The following is a 22,538-nucleotide window of genomic DNA, read 5'->3' as shown; positions in this document are numbered from 1 at the left end:
TCTCAACATAAAATCCTTACGGCCATCACAACTGCACATTTGGATCATCTCACTACTAGATCCGGATACTCTCAAAGAGAATTAGTTTAAAAAAAACACATTCTTTCATGGTCTTGAAAATCAATAGTCGAATTGATTGACTGAGAACCAGTTAAGTAATCAGTTCAGTTTCACCCTAAAACCGTTCTTGGACCAAAAACCGTTGATTTGGTCAAAGACCCATTGACCCAAACAATGGTTTTTGGCATTTTTTTTATTTTTTAAAATCATAGCAGACCATTCGTTCAAACCAGACAGTTGGACCAGTCAAGTAATCAGTTCAGTGTCTTTTTTTATTTGGAAAACATTGCTGCCAAGTAGGACATTTTCTGGAGTAACAACAACGTTTTTTTGTTTGGTACCAATGTTCTAGGAAACGTTTTCAACACTGGTACCTATTATCCAATGCCACATCATGTCCCTGTCACTGCCACCTCATGTCCCTGTTAGTATCAATGAGTTGCAGCTCCAAGAAATGCCAGATTCAACATTGCTCTAAACCACACATTCTCGATTTCCAAGGCATGGCTTGGAGCACCATTTTTTATAGAAGAACAGTTCAAAACAAATAGGCATTTCCTTGAGCACCGTTTTTTCCAACATGGCGCTGATGTGTCACCGCTTTTTGGAGCAACGACAACGATGCCAAACAGACGCTAAATCATTTCTTACTATTTCCACTCATGTATTTTGTGGTATATTCCTAGTCATTTTAAGTCTCTTCCAAGGTTCAAAATTTCGACACTATATACTTTGTATCATGTATATTGTATCCACTACATTGTATCAAGTAAGGGTGTCAATTGGACTGTATTTGGTCCAATCCAATCCAATCCAGTCCAATGTGAGTCTATTATAAATGGACCAGGTCCAATCCAGTCCAATGAATATTTTGGACCATTTTGGACCAATCCAATTCAATGTCTGGACCATCCAATCTTTTCAAATTCATTTTGTTTTAGATTGGTTTCAATCCAAGCCTAGTCCATTGACACCTATATTCTTATCTTATATCAACATACCAGATATTGGCTTAATCCAACTCAATCCAATATAAATTTATTACGGATGGACCAGGTCCAATCCAATCTAATAAATATTTTGGACCGGATTGGTCCAATCCAATATGTCTTGTTGGTCCGTCCAAATTGATTTTGGACTGGATGGGGTCCAATCCAAAACCGGTCCATTTACAGCCTTAGTAGCAGGTATATTGAATTGTATTGGCAAGCATCCCAATATGAAAAATAAAGGCTTTTGGTGTTTTGACTATTTTCAGGGGGTAGGCAAACCTGAGAGCAGCCCCCTGACCAATTTTGAAAAGTAAAAAATAAAAAATAAATAAGTTATGAAGCTCTGTAACACCCAATGTATTATCAGGTGTTTCGATACTTTGAACAATACACATTTCTTCCTAACAAAGTGTAGTATGAAGTATTAATACTTTGAATGCAAAAGATGTTTAGTGGGGTTTTCATAATATAATTGGTTTTGTTTTCCAAAACAAAAACAGTTGCCATGTCAATAAAAACAATACAATTTTACTGATGTGGCAGTTATTTTTGTTTTCAAACACAGATCAGTCATGTTGTCCAACGCAACCTTAATTGTGTCAACGATTATTACAAAATATATATATATATAGCATTTGTTACTTTTTTTATTTTTTTCAATTTGATAAATTCATAAAGAGATACATTAGGGTGGGTGTTAATTAATGTTAAATGTTTAAACCTACTAAAAGGTTCCAACTCTCAGTATTTAGCCTTTTCAATGAGACCCTGAAACTGATACTCATTGATAATTTGAACCATAGATGTGAGTATTAATAATTTAATATTAAAAAATGCGGAGAAAAAAATAAGTCATTGTAGATTGTAAAGGGTTTCTTGCAATAAGGGCCACCGTTTGCCCTGAAGATCAATAAAAAGTAATATTTTTATAAAATAACTAAAATAAGATAACTTTTTTAGAAAAATATCAAAAAAAGGACAGGAATACTATTCATCGTCTTTTTTGCCTCTGTATTCATGCGAAGAAAGTCTGCGATGGTTCCACTATACTTTTATGTTTCATGGAGTATTCGTGTTAGTTGTTTCTCGATAAATCCATAAGGAAGAAAAGATGTTAATTAGTCAATCTTCATATGTCGCTGCGAGCCACAGCTACCCAAATGAATGGTCAGAACAAATTCAGTGGATGGTTGGTGGTGCCATTGACTTGTTTCTGCCGACTCACAGACTCACGGTTCTGAGCTCTATGCTATGGATCAAGAGGGTTCGAATGAGAGATGTCATGGCCACAGCTTGAACTTCAATGCACCGCTTCTATCAACAAGGCGTCTGATGGCAGCTGGTTCCATCGATGCAGACGCAAATGCAGATCCCCGAGGAATTGCTCGCGATATAAGTAAAAGGATCCCATTTTCATGGGAGAGATCTCCTAGAATGCTCAAAGACATTGAGAAAAGCGGCCTCCTTGCTGAGAGCCCACCACCTCCCAAGCTCCCATAGAGCCGATGGCGTCCTCCAGCGAAAGTGGCCTGTGATGATGATGATGAAGATAATTCAACGGACTGTGATGACGATACCGATGCCGACGACGATGAGGTTTTGCCATCAGATGTAATAGACGACAATTTCTCATTATCAGAGTCCATAGATATTGTTGATAGCATGAACCTTGGGGTGCGTGGATTGGAGCATGAAGGTTTGTTTAGAGATGGTGGAGTCTAGAGGAAATCACTCACCGAGTTTCATAATACGCCATTTTCTCCTGGCAGCAGATGCCTTTGCTTCTTCTTACTCAATTTCTTCAAAGAAGAAAATGCATAAGAGGGTTCCTTCTTCTTCTGCCTACCATTTTTCAAGTGATGACGATGATGATGAGTTGATCAGTGATATTCAAGTCCCAGAAACAGAAAGATTTATTCATCCCTGAAGTACACTGCCACGATCGTATACACCTGCCAAGGCGTGTGGGATTGCACCCTTCTTCCCTTGGCGCATGAAGCACACACTCTGCGGATTGGAGAGCCCTATCGGCATGGCTCTCCCAGTTCCAAATTTGATGGCAGTTCCAGACGAACACGAAATGCTTCAACCCAAGGAAGGTGGTGGTACGGTTGATTCATCATTCATGCCATAATATAATCCAGATAGGGTTTATTGCAGATAAGGTCCATGGAAAAGTAGAGTGGAACCATCTCACACATTTCTTCACATGAATACAGAGGCAGAGAATACGATGAACAGTATCCCTGTCTTTTTTTTATATTTTTCTTAAAAAATTATCTTATTTTAGTTTTTTTTACAAAAGTATTACTTTTTATTGATATTCAGCTCTTTTCTGCAAGAAACCCAATTGTAAATCCACCCGTAGACCGTAGGGCTGCAAGCCGGACTAGGCTTAGTTCAAAGTTCGAACCTAACTCAGAAAAACCTTAGAATGGTAGCCGCAGGTAAGCATTGATAGTCAATGCTAGTGTTTTATTTTCTGCCTGGTTTTTCTTCTTGAACTCTTATCGTATTTTGTTATGCATGTTTCATTAGTTACCATGAGTGGCTAAGCTTGCATGAACGATCGGATTGTTGTATTAAGCAGCCCTTGAATTAAATCTCTTAGACTGGGAAAACTTTGATTGTTGTATTTCGATTAACAGTCGGTTCGGTTCTGGGATCTAAAATTGTAGATATATTTCTGGTTTAGGATCGGGATAAGGGTTTTTAATGTCAGTTTGGACAGTTTTACCTTATCCTATTAAACCTTATTTAATTTCACGAATTAAATAGAAAATCAAACACAAATTTATCACATGAATAATGGATTTCGAAGAGAAGGTTATGCTAAAATTGATGAATGGGTACAATTGACAACACCTTAGTGGGACTCATTTAGATATGGGTCCGTAACTGCACATTAGACACGTGGTAATGTTAATAGAAAGGGATTTTTAGATTGTACTCTACTTGGGAAATCTGATTTGAACCGTAGGCCTGCAACAATTCAAAATTATAAACAGCTCCACTTATAACACTCATACCAGCTCGTGAATTGGCATCAATTTCAAGCTGACACTTATCTCCAACTGTACAGTGGAGCTAGGGTTTTCTGAGGTAGAGTGCAGTCTAAACTTTGGGGGGGATCTCCCCTTCCTTTCACTCTTGTGAAAGGAGTTGGGATCTTCTGTCAACAAAAACATGCTCTAACACTCTACCAATGTAATCTAACACCACACATCTCACCATGATACTAGGACCCACCATATATGAAATGTGAGATCAAATCAGCTCCCCACAGCATCCTGCTGCACAACATCTCTCAATGATGATGGCATCATCATTTCTGATATTATCATGAGAAATGTTCCCAATATACAGCGAGGATGTGTTGTGCGACTTGTGGGGGCCTGATTTGAACTCATGAAATGCATGGTGTTTGATCATGTTGGTAAAGGGTTGGAATGCATTTTGTTGGCAGGAGATCTGGATAGGACTGAAGGATCCCTTGTTCACCTCTAACAAAACACAGTCTATCCATCTACCACTATCTCACACGGCACATCTCATACATGGCACTATGGCAGGTCCCACTTTATGGTGGATCCCATTCTCATGATGAGATGTGCGGTGTCAGATCCAGTAGGTAGAGGGCAGGAATGCAAAGATCCCAATTCCCCATAAAAACTTTAGCTGTTCGGGGCCAACAACCTCTATTGTTGAGAGAATTTTTGGGAATGCCACGTTATTCTAAGAATGGGTAAATTAGTAATTATATGTTAATTTATTTTTACTAAATACCAAAGCATGGGCATGAATAAGTGAATTACCCAGAATGTGCCCAGCCCAAAAACTGTCTCAATAGCCTATGTTGTTGGGCCCCAACAGCCAAAGTTAACCCCAATTCTCCATGTCTCAAGTTAATCACGGTAAAGCTGAAATTTACATGGTGTTTGGAAGCGTGGATGTTTTTCGAGACCGATTTTTAAGCACCACATAGGATACACATCAGTCAACTATTGAGATAAACGGTTCACCGATAATTTGGTGTTTCATGCATCAGTAGGGTCCCGATTTTCGAGGCATACCCAATTTTTTAATAATCAACTGGACCAAATAATAAAATACATGAGTGTTTATTAAAACGCCTATATGAATCCGAAGACATAACACAATTTTTTAAAAAAACGGCCACGGTTCCAAACATCTCCTTAGAAGGACTGAAACGAAAACGAATTCACCTAAACTTCCGCTGCTCCCCAATCAAGCAATCACGATTCAGAGTTTGGATCTACTACCAACAATGCACTGCCAACATGTCCCAACCGGCAACTCCAGTCGCACACTGAAAACGATTCAGAGTTTGGATCTACAGCTGCAGTGGTCCGTTGGACCATTGTTGGTAGTGTTTTGTTGGTAGCAAACTCCTGCCCCACGACTCGGGTAGTTATTCAAACCCCGGAGCGGACGATCAGGATCCAGTCTTTGTTGTCCTACTCGTTCGACACTTAACAGCAAGAAACCCTATAAAGCGCCCATTTCCACGTTTAAATATTTTTAATTTTTATTTATTTTCATTTTTTCAATCTCTCCTCCCCAAAGCCCTCCTTTCCTCTCCTTGTCTGCAACTTTTCTTTCCCTTGTTCGCGCCGCGCCTCCTTTGATCTCTCGGCAATGTCGACGGAAAAGGAGCGAGAGACCCATGTTTACATGGCGAAGCTCGCCGAGCAGGCTGAGCGATATGATGGTCGGATATTGATCTGCATTCTCCTTTGCTTTAGTCGCATTGTTGTTTGGTTCTGTATTATCTTCCGGCATTTATATTTTTGTTGAATTGATAATGTATTTTGTTCCTTCGGTGTTTTCGCATTTGATCTCTAAAATTGAACCGTGTTTAGATCTCGATCATGTAGGGCTTCTGACGATCCTGATATGGTATTTAGGATCAGGTTTAGTTAGTGATTTTATTGTGAAATCACTGAAATGTGGTCGAAAGGAATGTTCGTTTGTCTTAGTAAGCTTAGGTCTTTCTTCCGTTTTAATTTGATTAGATTGTAATGCATGTTTCAACTTTCAATTGATGAAGGTCGTGTTTCGCATTCCACATATTTTGATTTTCAATGAAGTGCCATAGTGTTTTTCATTTATGTGATTTGTTTTCATGATGAATCATAATGAATGCCGTAGTGTCTCCTTTCCTTTTCTTTGATCGTTTTTTCAAATTTCATCTTTATCTCGTTTAAGAGAGATCGTTGCTAGTTCATGCATTGATTGGCGAACTACTTGTTATAAATTGCATGGACACGGGGATCGTAGTTTTCGTTTGGGTGGTCATTAAAATAAAAAAAAGGACCGATATCTATGCAATTATGGACTGCCAACGGGTGGAAAAAAAATTTACCAACTCATATAATTGAGAACATGCGTTGTGCATTCAAAAGCACTTTAAGTTTTAACATGTTACTGTGTTTTTCAGTTTACACCTAGTGATTAGGTTTTATTGACATCTATTTTTTATACATGATGACACAGAAATGGTGGAATGTATGAAGAAAGTTGCAAAACTTGATCTTGAACTAACTGTTGAGGAAAGGAACCTCCTTTCCGTAGGTTACAAGAATGTTATTGGTGCTCGCCGTGCTTCATGGCGCATTATGTCTTCCATTGAGCAGAAGGAAGAGTCAAAGGGAAATGAGCAGAATGTGAAAATGATCAAGGCTTACCGACAGAAAGTAGAGGAGGAGCTTTCCAAAATCTGCAATGACATCTTGACCATCATAGATGAACACCTGATCCCTTCTTCCGGTTCCGGAGAGTCAACAGTTTTTTATTACAAGATGTGAGTTGCATGAATACATTGCATTCGTCAATTTGGTGCTTATTACTGAACCCACAGTCTGCTGTTTGAAACACCCAAGGACGTTGTTTTAAGTAACTTTTAAATTCCTCATTGTATGGAACTTAGAAAATTGTCCGTGTAACATTATGTAGCTTTTTGAAAAATGAAAAAGAAAATGGTATTGGCGTCATGATGCTTATGCCAGGATGTGATGATGAGAACTCGTCCTCCCTCAGCACAGGGGTGAGGGTGAGACCTTCCATTTATTTACTGGAAGTTCGTGATTCTGGGCGAATAATTTTTTTTTTTTTTTTTAAATTAGGAGAAGAAACTAAAGCCCTTTCCCTGTTGTCTCTTATGCGAAAAAAATGCAGGAAGGGTGACTACTACCGCTATCTTGCTGAGTTTAAGACAGATCAAGAAAGGAAAGACGCTTCTGACCAGTCATTGAAAGGCTACCAGGCATGCTGCTCTCTCCTAAGTCTCACAATGGCTCAGTGCATGTTTACAAGGCATTCATTTATTACTTTGTAAATTTATGTTTCTATAACCTCCTGATCCCTTCTTTTGCATTGTCCTTTTTAGGCTGCTTCAAACACAGCAAATTCAGACCTTCCTCCAACCCATCCTATCCGTCTGGGCCTTGCCCTCAACTTCTCTGTCTTCTACTATGAAATACTGAATTCCCCTGAAAGGTAATTCCACATCTAGTGCAACTATCAAGTGAGCCGGTCCCCTTTGGTTTTTGGTTTACCTCCATTATCTGATGATTATTGTTACTGTTTTGTTGCAAAACTGTGTATTGAATATTGTAGGGCCTGCCACTTGGCTAAACAAGCTTTTGACGAGGCAATTGCAGAGCTTGACACCTTGAGTGAGGAATCATACAAGGACAGCACCCTCATCATGCAATTGTTGAGGGATAACCTCACCCTTTGGACCTCTGATTTACCTGAAGAAGGAGGTATTATACAGATCATTTAAAAATTAAAATAAAAAAAAAATGTCATGTTGTTTCTGTTTATGTCAATAGAGTTGGTATCTTTTGCATGTCCAGATGCCATCTGGTAAGTGGTATTTTTGCACTTGGACCATTGGGTTTAAGGAAGCAGATTTGTGATAACAAGAAGCTCTAGTCAACAACTTTTTTTATGGTAATCTTGTTGTCATCAGTTAACGTTAACCAGTTTGATCCATTTATGATAAGCTAATAGTAAAACTAGATATACCTTAAGATATGAGCAAGGCTCAAAAGGGATTCTGGCATGCCTCTGATAAATGGCTTGAATATCAACTTCTTATATGGAGCAATGACCTTGCACTTTAACAAGAGGTTAGATGTTGGGGGCTGCCAAACTGCTGGTATTTGGTTTGTTTAAGGAGGTGGTGACGTAGAATTTGGGTGAGATATTAAAAGGGATAGGATGACTTGTGTTTTTTCTTTTTTATTTCACTTGTTTTGGGGGTTCTTGGGTTTTGTTTTTGCTGTTCAAGTTTTGGCTGATTGGGTAAAAATGAAAAGGCAATTTAACAGCCTGCCTTGGATTCAAGTAGTTCAATCCTAAAATTCTAAGTAGGTGATCTATTTCAGTTTTAACAAACAAGCAATAAAGAGGAAACTAATTTGTCTGAGTTTATCTATATACTAGTAAGTGTGCACTTGCTTTGCACGTGGAAATTTTTTATGATGATTATGATAATAAATAATGTGTTTCCAAATTGTTTAACATTTTTTTTATATTTCTCTCTCTCTCTATATATATATATATATGTGTGTGTGCTCAAAATGTTTTCTACAAATTTTTTTATATTTTATACTTTTGTATGTTTTCATATTTCTCATTTCATTTATTTTTTACTCAATACTTTCTAATCCCATTTTTTATTGGCCTAAGAAAAAAGAATGGCATTCAGAACAGAGATGTTAGTATTATTCATCTAATCACATTTAGCAAATGAGGGGGTGTAGAATGGCACAATAATACATACTATTTGGTACACAACGAGCTGAGGTTACTTGTAATCAATTTAGGAATTGGCAACTGTTGAATGACCTACATAGGATCTGTTATTCAGAACTCCGGTACCATTGGATGTTTGCATTAACCTGTGTTTTGGTATTTTGGTCACTCGTGTGGGACACATGAGTGGCATTCCACTCCAATAATAGTAGCAAAACTATTAGCAATAGAATGGGAATTAAATTAATCTGACTGATCACTGAAGTACAAATATGTTTTGCAGGCGAAGATGGGGGTAAGAGTGAGGAAACCAAACCTGCTGAAGCTGAGGTAATCATCGCCTAGCTACTTAATTTTATTTTATGATTGTGAATAGGAATTTATCCACCAAAGGAGAAAAGAGAAATGAGAATTCAATTATTCTGCAAATCTTCTTCCATTGGAAAGAAATTTATTGACAACTTGCTGTGCAGCACTGATTAAGTCCTGAAAGGCTCTGCATGGCGCAATTCAATAATCAGTAGGGTACTCAGTTCTCAAAGTTTTGAAGGTATTATGCAAGCAGTGGTTTTCAACTTTTAAACTAGTGGGGTGGAAGAGACTTGTTACAAAAGCCAGTACTAATTTTTTAAGGTTTCTTTATGATTTGCACCTCTGGCCTGATTTGAACTTTTCTTTCTCCCCATGGTCATTGCCCCTTTGGTTTTAAAGAGAAAAGCAGCTTCTTTGTTGCTGAGAGTTGTAGACTTGTGGTGGTGCGGGTTCGTCGTTTTTTGTTTTTTTTTTTTTTTTTTTTTTGGTTTATTTGTCTCTAGTTTCTTGATTCTCTTTCTCCAATGTCTAAATTGTACGTTTTCATTTTTCATAGAAATTAATCTCTCTCTCCTATAGCCAATCAAATTTTTGTTGCGAAGTCCCCGTCTAAATCGTGGCAAGCACGTGAAACTTGCCAATGGTGAACTAAATTCGATGGTTGGTTCATAACAAGTTTCAGAGGTTCGTAATTTGAACAGTGGCCAAAGAAAACTAGATAATCGTGAGCCAAATCGCTAATCTTTGAGTTCTTGACGTTAGCGTGATGGTTAGAAGCCACGTTTATTGATATTGGGGTGGGGATTACTAAATGGCTAAGGTTCACCAGGAACTGAATGGAATCAACCTCAAATTGGCTTTAAACTGATTTATCTAATATATATTAATAGGTGGGGTTTCTAGTTTTAAAGTCTTAGGGTCTGTTTGGTTCATAGGCGGAACCGTAGTCAGAATTGAAATCAGAATGGTTCATTCCCATAGTCTGTTTGGTTCAGGCAGGAATGAGAATAGGAATTAAAATCAGCAGGAATGGGATTTCATTCCCAAGGAAGGGGCAGGGAATGGCCATTCCCTCAAATGGGGGAATGCCATTTTAGCATAAACTAGAATGGGATTCCGATTCCATCCAACCAAACACTTGGAGTCAGAATAGCCCATTCCAATTCCGATTCCAAACCCCTATTGCCTTGGTTGGCCTTGTAGAATCGAGCTTGGAATCAAACTTTCTTTAAAACAAGTTCCAAAATACTTTGAGAATGTGATTATTTGAATTCAAGTACTTAATGATTATAATAAATCGGGTTGTGTCACCCATGTCTCAACACAAACTTAGACCGGCCCGACACGACGGTATGCTAGCCGTGCCAGGCTCGGCATGATCATGTGGGTCATGCTGGGCCTGAGGTTTTAGGTCCATGGGCCAGCATGGCACGGTATGGCCGAGCGGGTCATGCTGCCTATGACTTGCGGGCCAGCATGGCCTAGCCCAGCATGGCCCATATATATTATTTATATATTTATATATTATATATATTTATATAATAATATATAGTATATAATATATTAATAAAATAAATATTTTTTAATTTTATTATACTAATTTATTTAATTATTGTATATATAAACAATTTTATACACAATTCATATAAAATCTCAAAAGAGTTAAAACCACCAAGGTCAAAATCAACCTTGAAATCGAACAAACCAACCCATGCTCGCCCTTTTAAGTTGCCATATTGTATTAGAGACATGGGATCTAGTCCCTCTACACTTAGATTGGGGGTCTAGGGGTTTGGGTGAGGGCTACTCCCTCTTGTGTAGGCTCATTACCAATATTTGGGGAAATCTATGATGTCGGACCAATTAAAACTATGAGAGTTTTAACCAATTAAAACCCATTCATGAATTTTGATTAACACTACCTGATTGGCTATCATATTTATGATATCGGTTGATTTGTCACAAAATTTTCAGATGCCATGTATTTCCAATATCATAGGTATATTTGTGGTGTTCTGTGGGTAGCTGTAGGTGGCAAATCTAGATAACACTAGTGCTGGTATGATGTGGGAGTGTTGAACCTGTTTTTTTATTGTATGTATATAGGTTTGTGCACTTGAGATGGTGTACGGTAACAGGGTGATTGGAGCTTAAATCATAGTTTTTAAGCTCATTGGAAATGCAAAGAAATTTTTGGGCGTAAAATACAAAGCACGTATGTTCTAAATATTGATATAACGTGACAAATACATGACATAATAATTTGTATCATAAATGAACAGATGGCATAGGTGGAATGATCTTTGTGCCCTTGAATATTATTAATGGACCTATGGTGGCAATCATGATTGTTGCTACTAATTTTTTAATATGGAAGAGGTTAATAAATTGTTATTCAATATTCATCCTTTTTTTTACAGTTTTTATAAGTTGTTCTAATAGATTGGATACTTGGATTATTGCATCGGTGGTCCAAACTTGTTAAATTTATGGATTTTTTCCCAAATAATATAAAAAAAAAGTCCTAATGTTATAAAAAAAATAATGTTTTAAATTATTTTCTTTGCAGAAAACTATAAGATGAGTCTATCAATGATCTACTAATTTCATTGGTCTAACAACATTGTAGTCAAAGAACATCATTCTGGTATTCATCAGTGGTGACTAGTGAGAAGTTTTTCATTGGTTGCAGTGCAAATTTATTTGCATTAGTGTAAATGTATAGGAGTGCAAATGTAAAAAATGCAAATTCTTGTTTAATTTTATTTTGGATTTTACTTTATTCTGCTTCATGTTATAATTTATTTCATTTGTACCATAACCAAACAAAATAAGTAAAAATGAAAATAGATCAGAATTTACACTTAAATCATTTGCACTGCAATGATTTTGCATCAGTGCAAATTTATTTATATTGCAACCACACACAGCGTCATTAAAAAAAGATCAAATGCTGTTCATCGAAATGGAAATCAGCCAATCACTATTCATCCAAATTCACAAGGATTTTTTTGTTGGGTATGATTCTTTAGATACCACGTGCTTTTGGTGGCATACAAATTACTTAATTATCTAATTATTAATAAGTGGTAGTAACATTATTTCTATCAAAGAAATGGTAGTAATAAATACACTTTCTATACACCTTTATAGGGTTTGTTATTTGGTTAAAGAAGTTTAATTTTCCATAAACGATTGCCTTTTCTTTCAAGTAAAATGATAGCTCACATACGAGTGTTGTCACCCACCCCACTATAAGGGTTTGTTTGGTTCACAGGAATATGGGTTTAGAATTAAAATCAGAATGGTTGGATAATTTCGTTCCAGCCATTTGGTTGGGTGGAATCTGAATTTCATTTCTATGGCGTTCCCTTATTGAGGAAATGGTCATTCCCTTACTCTGTTGGGAATAAAAATTCATTCCAGTTTATTCCGAGTTTGAGGGATTTTGAATCCGATGGTCCAGTTTCAATTAAATTTGCAAACCAAATGGATCCGTTTGTTTCCACCCAATAACGCATAACAATGTTCTTAAACAATGTTTTAAACTAGGGGTGCCAATTTGATTGAATTTTGGTCCAATCCGATTTAGTCCAATGTGAGTCCATTACAGATGGACCAGGTTAAATCCAATCTAATGAATATTTTGGACCATTTTGGATCCATCCAATTCAATGTCTGGATGATTCAAATTTGTTTTAATTTAGTTAGTTCCAACCCAAACCTAGTCTATTGGTATAGTCTTATCTTCTACCAATGGACCAAATATTGGTTCGATCCAACCCAATCCAGTATAAATTTATTATAGATGGACCAAATCCCAATCCAATTCAATAAATACTTTGAGCCATTAAGTCTGGACTGGCCCAATTCAATATGTATAGTTGGTCTATCCAATCTTTTCAATTTGATTTTGGTTTGGATGGGTCCAACCCAAAACCGGTCCATTGACACCCCTATTTTAAACACTATTATTATCTATGAAGGGGCTCTCTAACCCTCTTGATTGTTTGTTTGTTACCTGACTGACTTGGTGGGTGTTTGATATCATGGACTCATGGTGAGGTGTGCTAATGCAATTGAGGATGAAACATATACAACACACCCAATGTGTAGTGTGCTCATTTTGTCCATAAATATGTTTGGCGTGGATAAAAATGTTGATAGGTGTTGTAGAAATTTTTCTATTTGAATTACAACTATAACTAGGGGTGAGCATTATTCAGTTAAAAAAAAAAAAACTGAACCAAAAATTGGGTTTTGATTTTTCGGGTTTTGGTTAATTCAGTCCAGTTAGTTATTTTTTTTTCAATATTTTGATTTCGGTTTCAGTTTTTGGAATTAGAGATTTGGTTAACTGAATAAATCAAAATTCATTATATTATAATATACAATATATATTATATGTTATGATATATATAAGATATTATATATTATTAAAATTCGGTTTTAATCAAAATAACCAGAAAACAAGCCTAAAATTTTGGTTTTGGTTTTTAAAAATTTGGTTTATTCGATTTGTTTCTTAACCGAATATAAACTGAATGCTCACCCCTATTTATAACTTGTCACGTAATAAGCTACGTAAGCATTACTTCATTTGAACCTTATATTTGAAACGCAAGAGCTCCGACAGCCATTGAAGGAAACATTTATTGGATGTTTTAGTTGGTTGCATTGCATTGCATTCTGAGGTGTGGCCATTATAACCCAAAACAGTCTAGCCAAACATGTTTTGTTTATGTTTTACTTGAAGGACAAATTAGACGCTGATGAAGGCCTGAGGCAGAATTGCAACACCTCCATACCAAACATCCTTGGTTAATGGTCTTGAAATAGAAAATAACATAATTTCTCTTTTTAACAAAACCTCATGGACAGGTTTTGTCCACACCATGGTAAATCGAATGATTGTCATATCTAGGAGGTGTTTCGGTTCACGGTTTAAAAGAAAGACTAGTATGGTTTCAGAAGGGGTGTCAACGGATTGGTATTAGGTTGAACGGTGTCGATTTTGGATTGGACCCCATCCAAACCAAAATCAATTTAGATGGATTGGATGACCAACAAGACAAATTGGACCAGTCCAGACTTAATGGTCCAAAGTATTTATTTGATTGGATTGGATTTGGTCTATCTATATTGAATTTATATTGGATTGGGTTGGTTTAACAATCTGTTACGGGAACATTGATAGCAAACAATATTGAAGAGGAATTTTTGAGGAAGTTTAAGGATCCTGAGGGGTCTCGAAAACGTTTCTCTACGGTTCAAAGTTAGGGGCTGTAGGCCCCTCAAAGAAGAGGAAAGTTGCATCTTTCTCTAGTGTGGGGAATGAATTAACACATCATTTGTGGGAGGGGGAGAAAGGTGGGAAAGAGACTTGTGAAAAAGTTCCAGGTCATAGAAGTGATGAGGTGGCATGTAGTGGATGTACTGAGAGTTCAAATTCACGGGCTTCGGTGGTTGTCCCTCTACAACCTCAAGTGGACCCATGAGGATCTTAGCGTGGAACTGTAGAGGTTCGGGGTGCACCTCTACAGTTCAGGAACTCCAAGTACTCAATCACATGATGAAGCCATAATTTATTTTCATTTATGAAACAAAAACATCTATTGAAAGAAGAGTAAATGTGCTTAGGAAGGTAGGCTTCCAACATTATTGTATTGTTCCGTCCAAGGGGCAGAGTGGGGGTCTTTGGCTTGCATGGCAATCACACATTGATGTTGAGATCCTTTTTCAAGATGATCTTATGATTGTTGGATTGGTAAATGGTGCTCCTCCAGGGGTGGAATTGTTGTTTTCGGGTGTTTATGGAGACCCAAGAAGGTTTGGTGGTAGGGTCTTATGGGAAATGTTTGAAGGTATTGTTGGGAATTATTTGGGTCCATGGATCTGTTTAGGTGACTTCAATGCTATTGCCTACGGTGATGAGAATAGATGAGGAAAAAAAGGTATTGGTATTAGCTCTTATCGGCTTGCTGAGGTTCAAGAGAAGTGCAATTTAATTGATTTGGGCTTTTGTGGGAGAAGGTTTACTTGGACTAATGGTTGGCGGGGGCTTGCCAATGTTGCTGAACGGCTTGATCGGGCATTGGTTAATGTTGAATGGAGGGAGTTATTTCCCCGGGCCATGGTCTTTCATCTTCCAGCCATTCAATCTAACCACTGCCTAATTTTAGTTGATACTGAAGGAGATGTGAAGTTGGGGAAAAAATTCTTTAAATTTGAAGCTATGTGGTTGAGGGATTCAAATTGTAAAGAGGTGGTAAAACGTGCATGGGTTGAGCACTCTATTGGAGGAGATGTGGGGAGGGGTTTAAGTGGTGTTAGGAATTCTCTGAGTAGATGGAACATAATTGAATTCGGCAATATTTTTCAATCATATGAGGCATATTCGGAGTGAAAATGATTCGCTTCAACAGATGGACCAATCCTCTCTTATTGCAGGCATGTTGCAATCATTGTACTTACAGCTTCAAGAGCTTCAACGTAAGGAGGAGCTATTTTGGATGCAACGTTCCCGTGAGTCTTGTCTCCGCTTTGGTGATCAAAATACTCGTTACTTCTATTTGACTGCTACTCAACATAGAAAACATTCATCTATTGATGGCCTTAAGAGGACTGATGGCTCGTGGACTTATGATAAGAATGAGATTAGGAATATGTTTGTTGAGCATTTTAGCAACATGTTCCAAACTTCCTCCCCAACTGTCGCTCCTGGGATTCTTGCATTATTGCAACCTATTGTCATGTCTCGATATAATGAAGACCTATGTAGACTTCCAAGTAAGGATGAAATTGAGTCGGCTATACAAATGGGCCCTTTTAAGGCCCCTGGACCAGATGGTATGTCTGCTTTGTTCTTTCAAAAGATTTGGGATTTGGTTGATGATGATATTACTCTATGGATTCATAGTCTCTTTAATGGCAATACACTTGACTCAGATTTCATCCAAACAAATCTAGTTCACATTCCTAAGGTTTCCCACTCAGTTTCAATTAATGATTTTCGGCCCATCAGCCTTTTCAATGTAATTTATAAATTTTTTGCTAAATTACTTACAAATAGGTTGCGACCATTATTATATAAAATAATCTCACCTTGGCAAGCTGCATTCGTCCCATGCAAGCAAATTGCTAACAATGTTTTAGTTGCCCATGAAATTATTCATTTTATCAAGAAGAAAAAAGGAAAAAATGGTGTTTTTGCTTTCAAAGTTGATATGTCTAAGGCATATGACAATATTGAATGGGTGTTTCTTACAACAATTATGCAAAAGTTGGGATTTAATGAGAAGTTTGTCAAGCTTATTCATTTTTGCATTTCTACCACTTGTTTTTCAATTTTGATCAATGGAGATAATTCTAACAAGTTCTTTCCTCAACGGGGGTTACGCCAAGATGATCCATTATCTCCATATTTGTTCATTATGTGCATGAATGCTCTATCTCTTTTGCTTTTAAAATTTGTTGAGGATAAAAAATTGTCTGGAATCAAGATTGCTAGCGGATGCCCAATAGTCTCATATATGATGTTCGCCGATGATTTAGTAATCTTTGGCAAAGCCACGGTATATGAACTTGAAAATGTAAAGAAGGCACTTCAAATTTTTGGTTGTAGTTTGGGGCAAAAAGTTAACTATGCAAAATTTGGTATTCTCATTAGTAAGAATGTGCATCACCATCTTCGTAATATGTTAGTTCGCTTCTTGAAGGTGAAATGCATCTCACAAAGAGACAAATATTTGGGAGCCCCCCTATTTATAAGCAGAAACAAGAATGAAGTTTTTTCTTCAGTGGCAAAAAGGGTCTGTGACAGACTTAATGGTTGGCATGCACATACTCTCTCATTTGCAGGCCGGGTTGCACTTGTGAATCATGTAGTAATAGCTTTCCTACTTATATGATGTCAGTACTTTTACTCCCCATAACAACTTGTGATGACATAGAGAAGGTTATGCGTCGTTTTATTTGGGGTGCTTCTAATTCGAACAAATTCTATCCGACAATTTCATGGCAAAAGATATGTTTACCGAAAGTTGCAGGTGGCTTAGGTGTGAGACGAATGAAATACTTTAATGATGCTTTGTTGGCTAAGGTAGGGTGGAGAATCTTGACTGAACAGGGTTCCATCTGGGTTTCTATTTTGAAGTCAAAGCATTTTCCATTTGAAGAGTTTTTGGATTGTGATCCTAAACGACATGACTGTTGGGTGTGGAAAGGTATTTGTCGCTCAAGAGATGTACTACATGCAGGCTGTGTGCGTAGGGTGGATAATGGTCATTCTATAAGTATATGGGGTGATCCATGGGTCCCATCTCAACCAAATTTCAAATTACACATCCCACCTATCAGTGTTTCGGATGGCATTTGTAGAGTTTGTGATCTTTTGGACTCTAACCGACAGTGGAGATTGGATCTTCTTCACTGATTTTTTTATCCGATTTCAATTCGAAACATTCTTAAGGTCCCTATTTCTATTAGATCAAGTGGTGATGATGGCTGGTTGTGGATGTTGGAGCATAAGGGTATTTTTTTTTCTGTAAAATCTGCCTACAAATATCTATGCTCAATTTCAATTGACGCTCGAGATGGAGGAGGTTCTGGAAATTAAAGATTTACCCAAGGATTCTACTATTTTTATGAAAAATCTTACATGGAGGACTGCGTACACGAGATAAACGTTTTAGCGTTGGGCTTGAAGCGTTATGCCCTTTTGGGTGTAACCACATCGAATCACCTAAGCATTTGTTTTGGTATTGTTCTTTTTTTATAGCTATTTGGTTTGGGTCTTCTTTATATTGGAGACCAATATCAACTTTCAAATATAACTATTGTTGAATGGATACGGAATACTATGATTGGTACACGGGGTCATGATGAGGAGTGGATGTTTGACCTAATTCTTACGACTACTGTGTTGTGGAAAATTTGGGATGCTCGTAACAGATGCATTTTCCAAGTGTATTTGGCTCAGGCAATGGATGTACTTCAGAGTGTGTATCGTTTCTGTGGGGAATGGAGTTATATTCAACAAACAACACACGCGGATGTGGGAGTTCAACACATCTGTTGGATAAGGATTCAAACTGTGTCCCCGCTGAGGTGGATGTTATTATTTACACTGATGCTGCGGTCATTGATGAATCTAGTTCTACTGCATGGGTGATTATTGGGGTGAATAATAGGTTCATCATGGCGGGAGTTACTCCATCTCCTCTTTGTGATGTTGAAGGTGTGGAAGCATGGGCTATTCTCTCTGCTTTAATGCATTGCTCTACATTTCATCATCAAAAAATCTATGTGGTAAATGACAATCTCAACGTGATCACTGCCTTACAATCTCTCTTTGTCATGGGCTGCTCAACCATCTATATCTACCATTAAGAACATTGTTGCTTGTTTTGATGATTTGTGTTTTGTTCATGTGCATAGATCTTTAAATTTGATTTCTCATACTTTAGCTTCAAGGTTTAGGGGAATTCAACATGAATCTGTTTGGATTTCTCCTCCCGATGTACTCGTTCACTTTTTTAGCAATTGAAAGTTTAATTGCAACAAAAAAAGAAGAAGATAAGAATGTAGGTGTCAATTGATCAGGTTTGGGTTAGAATTAATATAAATTAAAACAAATTTGAACAAATTAGATGATCCAAACATTGAATTGGACCGATCCAAAATGGTCCAAAATATTCATTGGATTGAATTGAACCTACCATTTACAATGGATTCACATTAGACTAGATAGGATTGGACCAAATCCAGTCCAATTGACACCCCTAGTTTCAGAGCCATACCAATACTTTTTTTTTTCTTTTTGAAACCATGTAGTGTGAAAGTGGTTGTTCTTTTCATGGTTATTTTTCTTTTGAACCAACGTTATGTAACAAATGTGAGCTTTGATTATATGATGTATGTGCACATGTGCTTTCATTGTCTACTTTTGATCATACAATCATCATCAAATGGAAACATTAGGATTGGAGTTCAGATATGCTCCTCACAGAGCACTCTTCACACCAACCTCACATCATGTATTGGACTGCTTTGTGAGAGCAGATCCCAATTCTTAGGATTGTAGCCATAGGAACAGGATCTACTCTTCACACTTGGGCACCTCATATGCACATCCACCGTGCATTGGGAACATCTCCCATGAATAATAACTTATAAGTAAGGAGATGTTCCCAATGCATGATAGGATGTAGGTGTGAGGCGCCTTATGTGAGGAGCAGATCCGGTATTGTAGCCATACTGGTTTTATGATTGCCACGTCATGCTGAAACATGTTTCTCGGATAATAAAAAAAAAGCTATAAAAGTTGTACTGAAAATGCCATTTTGTTTCTACCGGAAACATGGATTGCTGGTTCTAGATGAGACACAAACACAACCATGAATCAAGCAGTAAGCACCCTTAATGTAATCAATGACCAAATTGAATTCAAAATTTTGTTGACAATACATCCACACAGTGTGAAGCATACCATATAGTGCGGTGTGATTCAAAGTTTCAAACCACTACAGTATTGAACTTGATTCTGGTATTTTCGCAAGGTTCAAAGTAAAAGTATCTACATCAGCCTATATCGGCCGATATGTATCACTTCGGGAGCTCCCCGATATGCCCCTATAGAGGGTGTATCAGGGTTTTGACCGATTAAGGGGTGGAGGCAAGGTTCAAAATATCGATACGCCTGTATGGGCGTATCGGGCGAATTGATACTCCTTTTGGTGGCTTTTTATATTTTATTTTTTTGCCAACTGGTTAAGGGGAGCCGGTTTAGGTCTTCACCACACCCTGAACCAGTCAGACCATCGATACACCCACTGTAGGGGCGTATCGGTGGGGTGCCAGAACGATACGTATCTACCGATACGTTTCGATACTTTGAACCTTGGGTGGAGGAGCCTTAAACCAGTCCCCCTTGAATCAGTTTAAAAAAAATAAATAAAAAAAAGTAAAAAAAGAAGTATCGATATATCAATATTTTGAACCTTGTATTTTCGGCCATATTAATTAGAGACATAGAAGTATTATGAGTAGATTCCGGATTCAGTCCTCACAAAACTGTGTCCACGCCATGCCCACAACCTTTTGAAGATAAGTATTGGAAACATCTCCCCATAAATGAAAATTTAAGTAAAGAGATGTTCCAAATGACGAGCTGTAAGTGTTGTGGGGACGGTACAAGAACAATTTTTGTGATGACTGAATCCGATTTCCTATGAGTAAAATGTTAACCATTAGACAAAATGGGTCATTGGGCTAAATGGGATTTATTCCTCATAGAGCACACCTCATAGACCCATCCCATAATGTATGAATAACAACACAAAATACGAGAGATATTCCAAATGTACGATAAGAACGTATTGTAAGGAATGCACTGGACTCTTATTGGGCTTTACAACACCGGTTGAATTTGAGACAGATCCAAATTATTATTATTATTCAAATTTACACTCAATATATCACGTGAAAAATAATAAGTTAAACTAGAAATTGACTACCAGACCATTGTCAAAGTGAGCTTGAAATGACATTGAGAATTTTGTAAAAAAAAAAAAAAACGAAATTTGAGAATTTTGTAAGAGTTGCTTTTAAAAACTTTACAACCTATAATCTAATACACTTTTAAATCACAAAGTATAAATTGGGACTTTATGCCTTTGGTATTTAAAAGTACAAATCTTCCATCTTTCCCAAACACAACCTTAAATTCGTGATGTAGACAGCAGATATACATGGAGTTAATTAGTGTACTTTTGGCTTGGACACGCTTTCCTCGAGCCAATAACAGGATGTAGGAAGCTGTCCGGCCCATCATTGGGCCCACAATTACATCACCATGTAATGATCAAATACATTGAAAACCAACCATACCACGAGATTGGTTCCTATATCTGATGAATTTCCACGTCATCTCCATTTGGACCTATTTGTGAATACTAGATTGCAGGCCCATGACAAATTCAGTCTAGCCCATTGGGCCAGTATACCGATTAAAAACCACAAATAAGATGTACTTTACAACATATTTACAATAATTCGAATGCTTTAAAGGGTGTTTAGCGGGCTGTGAACCAGTGATGACCCATCACACCATAGTGCATATAGTTGCTGGTCCAATTCGAACCGGTCCAATATGAATCTACTATAGATGGATTAGGTTCTAGGTCCAATCCAGTTCGATTAATATTTTGGACAGTTTTGGATCAGTTCAAATCAATGTTTTAGACTGTCTAACCTATTCTAAACTGGTTTTAATTTAGATTGGTTCCAACTCTAACTTGGTCTATTGAGACCTGTAGTCTTACCTTTTATCAATGGACTAGATATTGATTTAATCCAATCTAATCCAATATATGCATCAGGTCCAATCCAATCCAATAAATTCTTTCGGCCATTAAGTCTGGACTGGTCCAATTTAATATATCTCATTAATCCGTTTAATCCATTCGAACAGAGATGACGTAGAAATTCACCAGATATATGGACCAGTCTCGTAGTATGGTTTATTTACAAAGTATTTGATCATTACATGGTGATGGAATTGTGGGCCCAACAATAGGGCTGAAAGCTTCTTATATCCTGTAATTGGTTCAAGGGAAACATGCCCAAACTTCTTACAATAGTGTGAATCCATGCATTTTAATTTTTTATGACTACTGTGAGGCATTGTCATTGGTTCCATAGATAGCCAATGTATTCAATTAATCTGATCTATACTCAGAACTAATCCTTTAAATATATTGAATGAGATATGGGATCTCCTACCAATTTGATCTAACACCGCACACCTCATCATAAAAGTGGGACCTGTCACGTATGAGATGTGTGGTGTCAGATGATGTTGATAGGCTGTTGGAATGTATTTTGTTGGCAGTTGATTTGGATTCATTCAATGATGGGTTTATAGTAGTGGGTGCTTATGACAATTTAAGCGCTTTTTGGTACCGAGGCTTTGCCGTGCCCGTTTCGAGTTCATGTAAGCACCACATAAGATATTATGCTTCAACTGTCAAAAAACCATTTTCAGTAAAAAACAAGCAGAATCGGAAATGCCTAGGAATCCGCATAACTCACAACCGCTCGCAAAACCAAAAAAATGTTTTTTGAGCAAGAGGCTAGTGTTTTTTGCAATGATGATGTAACGTGGCAGCAACATTGCCCATATGACCTTTCTAACATAAATGGAACAATTGCATGCTATCCTACATGGCAGCAACATTGCCAAACCGTTTCATGGCTATTTCTAGTGAGGTATTGCACTGCTGTTTCCAGTAGAAAATACCAAACTGAAAACAGCCACGATACCAAATATCTACTTAGTCGGTATTTATGGATGAATTGGATGGGCCTTTTTCAGTGTCTTCCACAAAT

At 37.3% G+C, this 22,538-nt stretch overlaps 1 protein-coding gene across 1 annotated transcript; it reads left to right on the top strand.

Annotated features, from left to right (window-relative positions):
- The first annotated feature begins 5,595 nt into the window (after positions 1-5,595).
- Positions 5,596-9,737, top strand: LOC104598956 (14-3-3-like protein GF14 iota). Its single transcript, XM_010261277.3, has 7 exons — positions 5,596-5,784; positions 6,570-6,876; positions 7,251-7,338; positions 7,462-7,571; positions 7,692-7,840; positions 9,121-9,167; positions 9,311-9,737. Exons 1-7 carry the CDS (start codon positions 5,712-5,714, stop codon positions 9,314-9,316), a joined length of 780 nt encoding a protein of 259 aa, XP_010259579.1. The 5' UTR covers positions 5,596-5,711; the 3' UTR covers positions 9,317-9,737.
- The last annotated feature ends 12,801 nt before the right edge of the window (positions 9,738-22,538 follow it).

Source organism: Nelumbo nucifera, chromosome 3 (genome assembly GCF_055504915.1).
Source record: "Nelumbo nucifera cultivar China Antique chromosome 3, China Antique-T2T, whole genome shotgun sequence".
NCBI lineage: Eukaryota > Viridiplantae > Streptophyta > Magnoliopsida > Proteales > Nelumbonaceae > Nelumbo > Nelumbo nucifera.
Note: the sequence above shows the minus strand (reverse complement) of the source record. Positions and strands in the feature narration are given on the sequence as shown.